This window comes from Eriocheir sinensis, chromosome 7, assembly GCF_024679095.1.
Source record: "Eriocheir sinensis breed Jianghai 21 chromosome 7, ASM2467909v1, whole genome shotgun sequence".
NCBI classification, from domain to species: Eukaryota; Metazoa; Arthropoda; class Malacostraca; order Decapoda; family Varunidae; genus Eriocheir; species Eriocheir sinensis.
The window spans coordinates 18,213,524-18,229,331 of NC_066515.1; the positions used below are offsets into that span (position 1 = coordinate 18,213,524).

At 44.1% G+C, this 15,808-nt stretch overlaps 1 protein-coding gene across 1 annotated transcript in view; it reads left to right on the forward strand.

The window, feature by feature from the left end:
* Positions 1-9,544: 9,544 nt before the first annotated feature.
* The window catches only part of LOC126995310 (uncharacterized), a 41,791-nt gene continuing 35,527 nt past the window's right edge, over positions 9,545-15,808 (forward strand). The window contains exons 1-2 of the mRNA XM_050854799.1: positions 9,545-9,665; positions 15,380-15,594. Coding sequence (XP_050710756.1) covers positions 15,415-15,594 — 180 coding nt within the window. The 5' untranslated portion in view covers positions 9,545-9,665; positions 15,380-15,414. The remainder of the gene's footprint in view (positions 9,666-15,379; positions 15,595-15,808) is intronic.

A 15,808-nucleotide genomic window follows, 5' to 3' on the forward strand; every position in this document is an offset into this window, starting at 1 on the left:
GGATGAACGTGACCCTAGATTGTAAATAGATTCATTGGTTTCATCGTTGTGGAGGAGTTACGATTGAGTGTAGTAAGCGAATACGGGCAAGGGACATATAGAGGAACATAATAAAAGGGTGATGCGATATAATAGAGCATATGAAGACTTGCCTAATGGGAAGAGTATTGCTATTGATGTACTCTTCTTCTTTAGGTAATAATACAGAAAGGTGAGGAATTAAGGAGGAGTTGAATCGTGAGGCAAAGAGAGAAAACGTGGGGACAGATAGATGAAAGGATGTGAAAGATGAGAAAGATGGCAAAATAAAAAGAAAACATGATGAGAAGAAGCATAGATAGATCATGGAGTAAGTTTTGGGATATGATAGATACACTGACGAAGAGTTAACTAATGAGAAAAGTACTGATAATAGGGTTTGGGTTGTAAAAAAGCCAAGTAGGACACGTAGCAATTGTTTTAAGTTGGATAAATTCAGATTCAACAAAGACAGGCAGGAATTGATTTACCAGTAGAGTGGTGGATGAATGGAACAGACTTGGCAGTTATGTTGTGGGTGCCAATACCATAGACACATTCAAGAAGAGGTTGGATAAATTCATGGATAGTTGGGTGGGGTTTAGCTTACAGGAGCTGCCTTGTATAGGCCAACCGGCCTCTTGCAGACTCCTTACGTTCTTATGTTCTTATGTTATCAAGGATGTTATGAAAGGGTATGGAGGCATTAGAAGGTGGAAAAAATGCTGAAAATGTTAAAAAGGGTGAGAAGTTAAAATAGGGCAGATGAAAAATTAACCAATGGGAGGAGTACTAATATAAATGTCATTCTCTTATCAAAGCTGTTATAAGAGGGTGTTATCGCGTTGGAAGGCGGAAAAACTGTTGAAAAGAGATGTTAAGAAGTGTGTTGCTTCTAGATAAATAACAGGAAGAGAAAGCTCATGGGAAAAGTATTAATATAAATGTCTTCCTCTTATCAAGGCTGTTATAAAAGGATGTTGACGTGTTGGAAGGCAGAAAAAGTGCTGAAAAGAGAAATGTTAAAAGGTTGAGGAATTAAGGCAAAGCGCAGGAAGAGTTAACTAATGGAAAAAGCATAAGAATAAATGTTTTCCTCTCTTATCAAGGCTGTTATAAAAAGGTGTTGCCGTGTTGGAAGGCGGATAAAACTGTTGAAATGTTAGAGCTGGATAGTCATAAAAGAGAGTACAGGAGTTGAGATAAAGGCAGGAAACTATTAGAGGCAGGAAACGTGATAAGTATAACTAAAATGGTTTGGAAAAAATAGAGAATAAATGTTTTCCTCTAAGTTATAAAAGAGCTTGGAGGAGTTAATTAGAGACAGTAAACGTGATAAGTATAGGTCGTGATAAAACTGTTGAAATGTTAGAACTGGATAGTCATAAAAGAGAGTACAGGAGTTGAGATAAAGGCAGGAAACTATTAGAGGCAGGAAACGTGATAAGTATAGGTCGCGATAAAATGGTTTGGAGAAGTTAAAATAGAGACAAGAAGCGAATAGAGACGGAAGTGTTGTATGTAAGTTGGCATAAAAGAGCTTGGAGGAGTTAAAATAGAGCCAGGAAGCGATTAGAGGCAGGAAACGTGATAAGTATAGGTCGTGATAAAAGGGTTTGGAGAGCTTAAAATAGAGACAAGAAGCGAATAGAGACGGAAGCGCGGTATGTAAGTTGGCATAAAAGAGTTTGGAGGAGTTAAAATAGAGCCAGGAAGCGATTAGAGGCAGGAAACGTGATAAGTATAGGTCGTGATAAAAGGGTTTGGAGAAGTTAAAACATAAACAAAATGCGAATAGAGACGAAAGCGCGGTATGTAAGTTATCATGAAAGAGTTTGGAGGAGTTAAAATAGAGCCAGGAAGCGATTACAGGCAGGAAACGTGATAAAGAGGTCGTCATAAAAGGGTTTGGAGAAATTAAAATAGCGCCAGGAAGCGATGAGTTTTTTTTTTTTTTTACAACAAAGGAGGCAGCTCAAGAGCACACAAAAAAAGAAAACAATAATAAAAAAAAGCCCGCTACTCGCTGCTCCTAAAAAAGAAACAAAAGAGGTGGCCGAAAGCAAGACAGGAAACATATCGTAAGAATGTCTTATCAAGGTATGTAGAGTGCTATCATGGGATGTTAAGGAGGTACGATATCATACTATTTTCACCTCCAAACAGTGCGTCTTACTCACCTGCAAAAAGCTTGACAATAATAAAACAAAACGAACGAAAGAGATACATATTTTCCCTATACCCGACACACTAAGGCGTTTTTCACAAGTTCCTGCTAAAATCAACACACTTCACGAACACGTATGAAATCTGTGCCTAAAAGAAGATAATGTCCCCGTAATAATTAGTATCCTAATTTCACTTACTCGCCTAACTAATTGCGGCCTTACTAATTGCACCCACTTAACGATACGAGAATGGCTACACATCTGCGTGGGGAACGATAAAAATGGGTGTGGGGAAAGGAGAGGGAGGGTGAGGGGCTGGCGAGGGAGGGGGAATAGATGTAGAATGGAGAGGGGGTGGGAGCAGGAGGAGGAGGAGGAGGAGGAGGAGGAGGAGGTGGAGGAGGAGGAGGAGGAGGAGGAGGAGGAGGAGGAGGAGGAGGAGGAGGAGGAGGAAGAGGAGGGGCAGGAGGAGGAGGAGGAGGAGGAGTGTAACAGGAAAGGTGTCAGGAATGTGTGACAGGAAATGAAGTCCTCGTAACAGGAGGGCGAGAGGATAGGAGGAGGAGGAGGAGGAGGAGTACAAAGGAAAATCAAACAGCAACAGACCTTTTGGTCCTAACTAGGCTGTTTGCTGTTGCTACCATCTACTCTAATCTACGAGTCAGAGACAAACGACAGCAAAGGCGAAGGAGGAGGAGGAGGAGGAGGAGTGGTTAAGATGTAGGGGAGGAGTGAAGGAGGAGAGGAGGGGGAGTGTGAGAAGAAGGGGGTATGTAGTTGAGGTAAGAATGAAAGATGGAGAAGTAGTGTGAGAGGGAAGGAAAGGGATGACGGTGTAGAGAAGGGTGGAGTGGGCGAGAAGGGAGATAAGGAAGAGAGAGGTATTGATAAAAGGAGTAGGAGGAGAGGTGGAGGGGTACAATATGAACAATGGATATGGAGAGGTTATAAAACTTGAGTTGGAGGAGGAGAGATGGTGGGAGGGGGATGGAGGGGAGAGAGGGGGGAGGGGGTGAAGAAAGGTGTGCACAGCTTCCTCGTGCCGTTGAGTCAGTGGTGGGTCAGCAAGGCACGCGAGAGGTGTTTGCTGAGGTGCTGCGAAGTGTGGCAACAGCTACAGGCAACACCTCTCCGTCACCTGACTCGTCCGTGTGCGTGTGTGTGAGCACATGACCATGTGACGTCTTTAATATTGCTCGTGGCTTAAAACAAGGCACATTGTGCAAGAGAACGGTCGGCCTACATATGGGAGCTATAGTGGGCCTATAATCTGGAGGATAATGCTCCCGTGGCTCAGTTACAGCAGAACTCCCTAAGTCATTCCTTGTTTGCCTCAACCACTCCAACTGCTCCACCACACACTTCCTTGCTGCGGAACCATTCAGCATAACTAATAGGCCATTGCTTCCCTCATCCCGTACGCCACACTTGTTGACCCTGCATTTCATTTTCCCGACCACTCGTGTAATGAGTGTTTCTAGGTTGAGTTTCGGCAGAGGGTAGCACTGGGCTTGGGCTTATAAACACAGGACTTTCTAGGTTACTAAGTAGCAAGCCCTTTTAGAGCAGCAAATGAAATATTGCATATACGTCTTCTTCACGCCGGGGACGGTGCTGCCCCCTGCGTACACGGAGCTTGGAAAATCACAACTTGCTCAAGTTCCCCTTACAGGACACGTCCCATGCAGGGCCAGATCTAACGAGCCCGCCAACCCTTGTGGCATCAACAAACTTGCTAATATCACTACTTATCCCAGAACGTGGATCGTGGATGGACGTGATGGATACAGTGAAAATTAGAAGGGATATTAAAAGGATTCGGTGGATATGTATGTTTGCGGTTTCTGTGCTTGCAAGTCACGATGATTCTGTCGGCTACACGTGATAACAGAAGTGACTATGTACAGCACACCTGCAGTGTTTGGTCAGGGGAGTGTGAAAGGCTGTATGCGGCTTTAGTGTTAAATTTAGTGCCTTTGACTGTTTGATTAGTGGGTTTGGATCTACGAGTACGAGTAGCAGCTATTTATCCATCATATTGCGTTTTTCATTTAGCCACTTTTATATAAGCAGGGTTTTTTTTTTTTTTTTACAGCAAGGGGGGAAGCTCAAGGGCAAGAACAAAAACAACAACAAAAAAGCCCGCCAGATGCTGCTCCGACAACAGAAAAAAGAAGGAGGGGCCAGAGAAGAGGTCAACTTCGGGTGGTGAGGTGTCCTGATACGCTCCTCTTGAAAGTGCACGTGGACTTGTTTTGTTTTGTTTTGTTTTATTATCTATTTTTGACTTTGAGCTGCTTCCTTCCCTTTAAAAAAAGCTATCGTTTATCATTCATCACTTAACATTTCTCACTTATCATCAATCATTTATCCTTGAGCAGCTTCCTTAACTGTTTATCATTCTATCATTCATTACTTATCGTTTTGTTGTGTGGACGCTACCTATCACACACCCCCAAGCACACAAAGGGAAGGGCGGACCACCTGATCGAAATAGTGTGACCATGAAACATTCACATGATACTACTTGAGCCGCTTCCTTGACTGTTTATCATTCTATCATTCATTATTTATCGTTTTGCTGTGTGGACGCTACCTATCACACACCCCCAAGCACACAGAGGGAAGGGCGGACCACCTGATCGAAATAGTGTGACCATGAAACACTCACATGATACAGCTTGAGCTGCATCCTTGACTGTTTACCATTCTATCGTTTATCACTTATCGTTTTACCACGTGGAAGTTTCCTATCACACAAAGCGAAGAGCGGACCACCTTTTTTTTATACAGCAGAGGAGACAGTGCAGGGGCGTAAAAAAAAAAAAAAAACAATAATGAAAAAAAAAGTCCGCTACTTACTGCTCCAAAATAGAGTAGAGTGGCCAAAAAGAGATCAGCATATGAGTGACCACGTGAGAATTTTTGCCCGTGAGCTGACTGTTTATCATTCTATCATTTGTCACGTATCGTCTGACCTTGTGGACGCTACCCAACACCCCACCAAAAAGCACACGAAGGGGAGGGTAGACATAGGCATATATACTGATCAAAATTGTATGCCCGTGACTCATACCCACGCGAGACAAACAAAACTTCACATCTTTAGAGTCCTGTGGCTGTTGAGGCCATCCATCACTCAACCCAGGGGACCCAAGAGGGGGGGAGAGGAGAGGGTAAGGGAGGGTAGACAGTAGGTTAAAACAGTGTGACGATGAGTAATATTCTCGTGAGGGGAACAAAAACTCGCTAATCAATCTTGCCTCGTAATCTCGCCCGGCTCGCCGAAAGTCACATGCACCACCGCGATAAGGGCGACACACACACACACACACACATCGATCTCATTGATTTCCGGCCGCGCTACGGATACAAGAGGTGAGATAGTGGTAATGGAGGGCTTACACAACGCCACGGGGGTCAACACTAACACTCACTGTACCCCAAAAACTTATCAAACAACGTAGATAAACTTTTCTTCATTGACTATATGGAACTGTACCTCAAAACCTTATTAAACAAGGTGCATATACTCTTCTCTTTCTTTTTCTTTCTTTAACTATGTGGAAATGCTTTTGTTTATGCTAACCACCTTTGCATATCACCACGAAGGTCAACACCAAAAAACATGTACCTCAAAACCTTAATAAACTTGACGTGCAAAAACTTTTTTTTTTCTTTATTCATAATGGAAATGCCTCTGTTTACGATATCCACCTGCCTTGATAATAAATGGCAAGGCCACGGGGTTAGTTTATGGTGTGTATAAACTCCCGTGGCCTCGTTTTATGGGTGAGGTTGTCTGGGGGGATTAATATTTTTGTGGGTGTTTTTCGTATATATGTGGTGCTTTAAAATATGGTGTGTTAAGAATGGGCTGTGTAGATATGACGTGTGTGTGTGTGGGGGGGGGGGGGGGGGTTCAATAAGTGTCAGCATCCGTGAGGTCTGACTGATGGGGGTCATTATTTTCCTCTCTATTATCTCCGGCTAGGCTTTCATAATTCCATCCTTCCTGAGCCATTTTGACACTGCGGCAGCGTCCCATCCATCTTCGGGGATCACACAGCCGCGGTATCTTATTGGTGTAGTGCAAGGCTGGGCGTGTCGGTGGGCCAGCGGACAGATGTACCGATCACATGCTCACATCTGATAACCGGCGATAGCGGATGGGTGTGTCATGTGCTGAAGGACGCATGTACTGTATACCTCTTCAAGTGCTCCGACAGGTAGCCTACAACCCTATGACTTCGATGCTCTCTTATATCATCACAACACAACACACAACAACACAACACTTCATCTCAACCCTCCTCCCTTTCTCTCTCCTTCCCTTCCTCCTCTCCCCACTCTTTACCTTCTTTCCTTCTCTCCTTCCCTACCTCTCTTCCTACCGTCATCTTTCTTCCACCCGTCTTTTCTAGTCATACAACTTTTCACACCCACTCACCCACCCACCCACACACACACACACACACACACACACACACATGCACGGTGTATACACATGAACAATAACACGCATGCTTAACAATCACGCTGCATGGGAAACAGCTAAGCGACGAAAAAATACACTCCCTTCCTTTCTTTGATTCCTTCCTTCCTTCCTTTCCTCCTTTCCTTTTTTTCTCTTCCTTCCTTCCTACTATCCTTTTCCTATTAATAAGGCACACACACACACACACACACACACACACACACACACACACACACACACACACACACACTATGTAATCCCTATCTCCTCTTATAGTACCGTAAGTAAGGACGCTGTTGATTGGCTTTTGGCGGGACGTACAAGGTCTGCGCCGCCCAACACACTCGCCTAGACTTAGAAAACATTCATATTCCTTTACTTAGCTCTCCTCTTACACAAGATAGACAAATTTCGCAGGCAACATTAGATTAAGCAGTGATCGTACAACTGCAACATGATTTTCAAAACTCGACAGGGTAAAATAAAAGTGTGTTCGACGACGCAGACCTCAGACACCCCGACCGCCAACAGCCAATCAGCAGCGTCCTTACTTAGATAGGTACCCAGACACTGTCACGAGGGATCCAGCTCTAAAGACAGACAGACGGACAGACAGACAGACGGGAGAGAGCAAGAGCCAGAGGAAGGAAGAGAAAGCCAGTGTTGAAGTTGTACCAAGACAGACAGACAGACAGACAGACAGATTGTATCAAGGTTGAGGCTGGGAACAATAAGAGGGCCGGAATCATGCTTGCAACAACAGCATGACGGGGGACTAAACCGGAGCAGAACGACCTTGAGTTTTTCACAGCACCCGACAACCAACACACACACACACATACACACACACACAAAGCACACCGCCAAAAATATCAACGCATCCTTCACACAACACCAACACCCACCAACAGACACACCCACCACACACACACTAACCCACCAACACACACCAACACCCCTTGATCACGCGGCACCCGAGGGCAAAGGGTGAACCCAGCGGCGTAAGGTGAGGCGGTAGAGAGGCAGATAGTGCGGCCACCTCGCTGTCCCTCTCAGTGGTCCCTTTGTAGTCTGGTTGTTGATGGTCTGCTGATTACGGAAGGGAGCTCGAGAGGCACTTTTTTCTTTCTGGTGTGCGTGTGGTGAAGGCAGGTCTTTGAAAGCAGGGTATTGGTCTTAATATATCTGATTAAGGGTGGGTGATAATGAAGTACACTGACAGAATGGCGAACACTTGATGAAGAAAGTGTATAGCTGATTTTGAAAGGTATGTAGTGTGTATCTGATCAGAGTAGAGTGAGAGGTGTATGCCCCATTGACTGATTATGAACTACACTCGCAGATTTGATTGTATTTAATGAAGTTGTTTGAAAGGTACTGTATGAGTATATGCGATTCTGGAAGGTAGTGTACATTTGATTAAAGAAGAATGGCGTGAAAGATGTATGCCCCATTGATTGACTGATAATGAACTACACTATCAGATTTCAGTATATTTAATTAAGGAGGTTGCTTGAGAAGTAGTGTATGAGTATATCTGATTCTGAAAGGTAGTGTACATCTGATTGAAGTAGAATAGAGTAAGAAGTGTACGTCCCCATTAATTAAGTACACTAACATAATGGAGTACACGTGACTAAGGAAGGTGTGACAAAGGCAGAGTATTGTTGTTCTAAGTATATTTGATGAAGGTAAGTTGATAATGGAATACACTGACATGAATACAGTTGATTAAGGAAGTTGTCTGAGAGGTAGTGTATTAAACTATGGGAAGTGTATTATTCCAAGTGTATCTGATCAAGTTAAAAGGGTGATGGAGTACACTACCATCGAGATAGACAACACGAAGGTCATATTAAATAGAAAATACTGGGAAAGGCTTTTATCTTGCACTTCACTAATGACTATGAGGAAGAGAATGTCCCTTGTTTTCGTCGGACATCATGCAGCCTTCATGGGTCAGAGGAATGCGTTCCGATTATACTTAAGGGAAAGTGATAAGTTACGAAATAATGTTGTCTTTCGTTGACGTCATGTTTCTATCAACGTATCTGTGGCATTCTCTTGAAGATAGCGCGCGATAAGTGGCCGTTCGAGAGACAGCCTTTGAGTACTGACCAAAGTGCAACTGACCATGAAGAAAGATACTGAATAGGATGTATCTACGTGTTTGAGCCGCTTTCACTGCCTGTCGCATGTCCTTGGAGCTAAAATGGTTACATGTTGTTGTGAATTGTAGTCTAACCATGTTTTATCACCATGGGAGGCAGCACAAGGGCAAAGAAACTAAAACAGGCAACACAAAAGACCGCTAGACGCTGCTCCGACAAAGGATAAAGAACGAGAGGTTAGAAGATTAAGTTCTAACCATAAAGAAAAGTGGTTTGCTTTGTGTGTAGTCCTCTTCTAATATGCTTTTGTATCTCTAATTATAAGGTATAGGTATAGTGGTAAGGTTTATGTCCAAGGGCTAATCGTAAATTATAGTGACCTGGATTAATCTGGGCTCTGGTTATAAAGCAAATTATTAAAGTGCAGTCCGTTCCTGTTACAGCTGGCTTTGCACGACTGCGGTATGTATGTCACTGGAAGGCGAACCAGTGGCGTGTGTGTGTGTGTGTGTGTGTGTGTGTGTGTGTGTGTGTGTGTGTGTGTGTGTGTGTGTGTGTGTGTGTGTGTGTGTGTGTGTGTGTGTGTGTGTGTGTGTGTGTGTGTGTGTGTGTGTGTGTGTGTGTGTGTGTGTGTGTGTGTGTGTGTGTGTGTGTGTGTGTGTGTGTGTGTGTGTGTGTGTGAGTGTGTGTGTGTGTGTGTGTGTGTGTGTGTGTGTGTGTGTGTGTGTGTGTGTGTGTGTGTGTGTGTGTGTGTGTGTGTGTGTGTGTGTGTGTGTGTGTGTGTGTGTGTGTGTGTGTGTGTGTGTGTGTGTGTGTGTGTGTGGTCAGTCAGTCGCCGGCCCGCACTCTCGCTGACACACTCACACACATATCGTCTCGCCGTCCCTCTTGGTAAGGTCATGTATGTGTGTGTATGAACTGATGATGTGGTTTACTTGTTTGCTTCTTGTTTTCGTCTTCATATATTAGTGACTGCCGCAGACGGAAAACTAAAGAAAGGGTTGTTTACACTCGCTGACACACACACACACACACATATCGTTTCACCGTCGCCCTTGATAAGTTCATGTATGAAGTGCACGGAATAATGGAATGATCTTATTGTTTTCTGTCTTCGTGTATTAGTGGTTGCCATAGACGGAGTGTGAATAACTACAGAAAATGTTGTGCATACTCGCTATCACACTCATACATACACACATACCGTCTCGTGTGTGTGATTTGTTTGTTTGTTTTAGTCTTCATATATTAGTGATTGCCATGGACGGAGTGTGAATAAATCTTGCATGAAAACTATAGCAAGGGTTGTGTAGGGAAAGAAAGGGAAAAAAAGACAAGCTCATAACGTATTTTTCTCCTTCAATACGATCAACTTCCTTCAGCCTTCACACACTGAGTAATATCTAGCCGAACGTGATGAATAACAATGCATGAACACAATACTCAGCAAGGGTTTGTGTAAGGAAGGGGTTGACAGACTTGCCTCCTCCTACTACTACTTTTCATCTTCCTTTCACACACAGACGAGTTGCTTGAGATTGTGAACCACAGACCAGCGCGCGTGGTGAGTGTTTTGTGAGGAAATGACAAGATAATGCCTAAGTTAACCACAAAAAGAGTTATTATTTTTGTTAGTAAGAGTTGAATAAGGAGATAACACACTTTGTCATCCACGTCCAATTTCTAGTTCAGTCTTTTGCGCTCTTTCCTTCACTTACTTCGTCTTCAGCGCGTCTCCGTAAGATAAAGGAGCAGCACGTCGCAGCGGGTTTTTTCATCCTTGTTGTACTTTGCCGTCCGACTGTTTCCTTATACCGCAGCAAAAGTTACCCCTCCATATTTAATTCGTACATCAAAACACATAGCACCGGTTTCACCCAGTTCATTTGGGGGGTAGAAGGATTTAGGGGGAAGAGTTTGGAGGGAACGGGGTTTAAAGGAAGCGGTTTTCTGGGCTAGGGGAATGTGCAAGTCTGTCTATAATAATATCCTATGATAATAACAATAGTAATGTCTGGTCTATCAATAGTGGTATGCTGTGCTGAGCTATAAAGGAGCTACCAGGGTTCGGGTGGGGGTAAACATTTGACGCACGACTCACCCCAGCCATTCACCCTTTCTTGTAGATTAGTATTTGGGTGTCCGGGGGAAGCTACTGAAGGGAAAGGATGCTAAATACATTAGAATATAAGAGCGTAAGAGTCTGCAAGAGGCCGGTAGGCCTTTACAAGGCAGCTCCTGTGAACATAAGCTCCTGTGAATCTAGCCCCACCTAATATCACTGTCCGTGACTTTATCTAATCTATTTTTGAATGTGACAATTGTATTGGTACTCACCACATGACTGCCCAGCCTGTTCCACGCATCTACACCTCTGTTAGTAAACCAATTATTGCCTATGTTCATGTTGAATCTGAATTTATCCAGTTTAAACCCATTACCACGTGTACTACCCGGTTCTCTTACCATCAGAACCTTATTAATATTCCCCTTATTAAGGCCCTTCACCCATTTTTAAACCTCTATCAAGTCACCGTGCACCCTTCGCCTTTCAAGAGAATGCAAATTTAATTGTTTGAGTCTTCCCTCGTATGGCAAGTTTCTTAACCCGTGAATCATCTGTACCGATTCTAACAATTTGATATCCATTCTATAGTAAGGTGACCAGAACTGAACCGCATAATCAAGATGAGGTCTAACTAATGCTAAACATAGCTTGAGGATGACTTCGGCGCTTCTGTTGCTTATAGGCTCCTTGAAATGAATCCCAGTATCCTGTTTGCTCGATTTCTAGCTTGAATGCTTTGTGCCCTTGGACGGAGATCAGAACTCACTAAGACCCCTAAATCCCTCTCGCACCCAGACCTGCTTATGGGAGTGTCATTTAAGCAATTGTTATGTGAGGGGTTGTTCCTACCTACACTCAGAATATTGCACTTCCATATACTAAACTCCATCTGCCATTTTTCCGCCCAGTCATACAATCTGTTTAGTTCATCCTGGAGAATACTAGCGTCCTGATGCGACTCAATTACTTTACCGATCTTGGTATCATCTGCAAACTTACTGACATCACTACTAATACAACAGTGGACCTAATACCGACTCTTCTGGGACCCCACTAGTATCACAGTCCCAATCGAATCTTTTACCATTGATTTGCACTCTTTGCTTCCTCTTGCTAAGCCAAACCCTCACCCAGTTCAAAACTTTACCCTCTACTCCGTGAGCGTGTAATTTAAGCAACAGTCGATGGTGAGGAACTTTCTCAAACGCCTTACTAAAATCAAGACAAATAACATCATAGTTTTCATCTCTGTCTACCGCTCCAATTACTCTATTGTGCAAGAACAAGAAACTGGTAAGGCATGACCTACCTTTTGTGAACCCATGCTGCGAGTCGTGAATTAAGCTATGTGTCGCTAGATGATCCCGAGTGATCATGGCTGTTATCGACCCCAGCATTTTGCCTGTAACCGATGTTAAACTAATTGGGCGATAGTTGGAAGCAGTTGACCTGTCCCCCTTTTTGAAAATCGGTGTCACAGTAGGATGTATGAGTCGATATTTTGTTCCGGGGTGAGGATGGTGCAGGGAAATGAAGGAGGAGGAGGAGGAGGAGGAGGAGGAGGAGGAGGAGGAGGAGGAGGAGGAGGAGGAGGAGGAAACATGGAAACATGGAATGACAGGCATCAGAAAGCCTATTGGCTCATTACGAGGTTGCCTGTTGTAGAGCCGTGATCTGCCTGACAGTCACTTGGTGCCTGCAGAGCAGTTCAAGGCATTTCGGTGCGTATTTTCAGTTTACTCCTGTTGTCACTTCTGTGACGATCGATGCGATTTTTGAAGGAGTTGATGGTTTTTGCACTTACTACTTCGGCAGGGAGGTCGTTCCAATGGCGTTTGACTCGGTTAGAGAAGAAACTCCTACCAATGTCTGTGTTGCATCGCTTCGCTTGAATGGGCAGGCCTTTGTTTCTAGTTATTGAGTTGGTCTGTAGCTCAAAGAGCTTGGAGTGGTCGACGTTACTGAAGTTCTTTAGGTACTTGAAGACCTGCTGAATCATATCCCCTCGTAGGCGTCGCTTTTCCAGCGTGAAGAGGTTAAGTCGCCTGAGTCGTTCTTCATAAGGCAGGGCTCTCAAGGGTGGAATCATCTTTGTAGTGCGTCGCTGGATTCTTTCTGATAGTTCAATGTCTTTTCTGTAATTAGGGGAACAGAATTGTACCGCATACTCGAGGTGAGGTCTTATCATTGAGTTATATAAGAATAACATTACTTCCGGCGTCTTATATTCGAAGTTTCTTGATATAAACCCGAGAGTAGTGTTGGCTTTGTTACATCCTTTTTTTTACGGTTTTGCGTGTTTTAGGTCACTGTTGATAGTGACTCCAAGATCAGATTCCTCCTGCACGACCTGCAGATGATTTACACGCATGGTGTGTGTGTGTGTATATATATATATATATATATATATATATATATATATATATATATATATACATATATATATATATATATATATATATTTTTTTTTTTTTTTTTTTTTTTTACGTCGCTGCCTATTACGCCGGTAGGCATCTTCCCGGTGGGGCCTGATGGTCGGCCCAAGGCTTCTTCCCGGTGGGGCCTGATGGTCGGCCCAGCCCGTTCTGGCGCAGGCGAGTGTTTATAGTTACTGTCTCTGGAATCAGAATGTATGACTTTGCATTTGTCAACGTTGAACGACATTTGCCACTTTTCTGACCACTGGATGGTCTGGTCAAGGTCCTTTTGGATGACTTCACAGTCGGCAGTCGTGAGGCCCCTTCCACCCACTTTAGTGTCGTCCGCAAACTTTGATAGGGAGGATTTCAATCCCGCTTCTAAGTCATTCATGTATAAGATAAAGAGAATGGGTCCCAGCACCGACCTCTGGGCACCCCACTAGTGACTGGCAGCCACTCAGAAGCCTGCCCGTTGATTAAAACTCGCTGTTTTCTGTCGGTGAGCCAATCTCTTATCCATGCAGTCAGGTTTCTTCCTATACCCGCTGACTTTAGTTTTTTAAGGAGTCGCTCGTGTGGCACCTTGTCGAAGGCTTTCTGGAAGTCCAGATATATGACATCGCTTGGGACATTATTATCCCAGTTATCGTATATACCTTGGAAGAAGTCCAGTAAATTCGTTAACCAAGAATGCTTATTTCGGAAACCGTGCTGTGTCCCAGAAATTATACTGTTTTCTTCTAGGAAGTTGACAAGTTTGCCTCTAATAATCTTCTCGAGGATTTTGCCTGCCAGTGATGTTAAACTTGTAGGCCTGTAGTTTAGGGCAACGTCCTTATCTCCTTTTTTTTGTAAATCGTTGTTACGTTCGCCATTTTCCAGTCATCGGGTGCATTGTTCAGTTGTAGCGACCGGTTAAATATGCTTGTGAGCGGCTGCAGTATTTGCTGTTTCAGTTCTTTCAACAACCGCGGTGACAAGTTGTCAGGTCCCGTTGACTTGTTCGTGTCGAGTTTGTCCAAGTAATTTTTCACGTCTTGGGCGGATATTGTGTCAATTTCCCGGGGCGTTATAACTCTCCGAGGGGCATGGTTTCTTTGTCTTCGATCGTAAATACGGACGCAAAGTTACTATTTTAACTTTCTTTTTTGTTCTGATGTACGTGAAAATTTTTCTGGGATTGGTTTTGACTTCGCGCGCTATTTGTTTCTCATTGATACGTTTGTTAGTCCGAATGAGAGTTCGACAGTCTCTGAGGCTATTTTGGTACTGTACACGGGCTTCGGCCGTATCATTTCCTCTCATCAGATTATAATTCCCCTTTTTATAGTTTATTACCCTTTTAATCTCCATGCTCATCCACGGTGGATCCACGGCACCATTTACTCGCCTGGATTTCAAAGGAACTGTCGTCCTTTTCACCTTCAGAAGCTTGTCCCTAAAGACGGTCCACGTGTCTTCGATTGTACCGACGTTGAGGTCGCCATTGATATGATCCCACGAAGTAAGAGGTAGCAGTTCGGGTATCAATGTTGGATTTTCGATGAGTTTGTGTTGAACACTGATGTTGAAGCTGATTATGTGGTGATCGCAACCACTTAGTTTTTCTCCTACTTCACAGTCACGAATGAGGTCAGGGTCGCTCACTTGTACTAGGTCCAGGATGTTGTTTTCTTTTGTTGGCTGAGTTATAACTTGAGTGAGGAATGAATCCTCCGCCATTTCTATGAGACTGCAACCCTCTTGCTCACTAGTCAGCAAACCCCAGTCAACGCAGTTAAAGTCGCCGATGATTATTGCATTTTTGCCTTGTATTAGAGAGTGAATCTCAATGTATAGGCCAGTGTCGGTGGTTGCCTGTAGTTTTGGAGGTCTGTAAACAGTTGCGTCAAAGAGCCGCCATAATGGTTGATGGTAAGGGGTCTAATGAAGTTTAATTAAGTTTTTTACTTTCCGTCTATGGTGCTAGTAGGCTTACTTGGTGGGGTTTAGTGGTCGGCCCCAGCCCGTTATGGTGCAGGGAAGTGTTTATAGTGGCGCCATCTTCCTTGTTCATCCTGTCCCGCGGAGCTCATTTTTTTGTTATCATATGACCCTACAACTCTGACCCTTTGCAGGTTATAAGTTCAGCGACTGACTCAGCGTCTGCACCATGAGCGAAAAGAAGCTGTTGAGCGGGCACACGGTGGAGCCCATGACGGAGAAGGAGCAGAAAAAAATGACAGAGTCGGGCCATGCGCTCCCCTCCCCAATGGTCCGTCTGCAGCCCGACGGGTGGGTGCTGCCCGACATCATGGCCAACAAATACCTTGATAAGGTTTATAACTTTAAGGTGAGCCAGATTTTCTGGAGCAGGTGTGAGGGGGGGGGGGTACCGTGCGAGGTGTGCAGTGGCATATAGTGTTGCACACCTGTGCGATACACACGTGTTGATTCGCGGCATGATTCATATAAGTGTTGCGTAGAGGATGTTTGCAGTCATTTATGGTGTCCTACTGAAATAATGACTGTGAGTAGAAGAAATACTACTTTACTGTCTGAAGTGC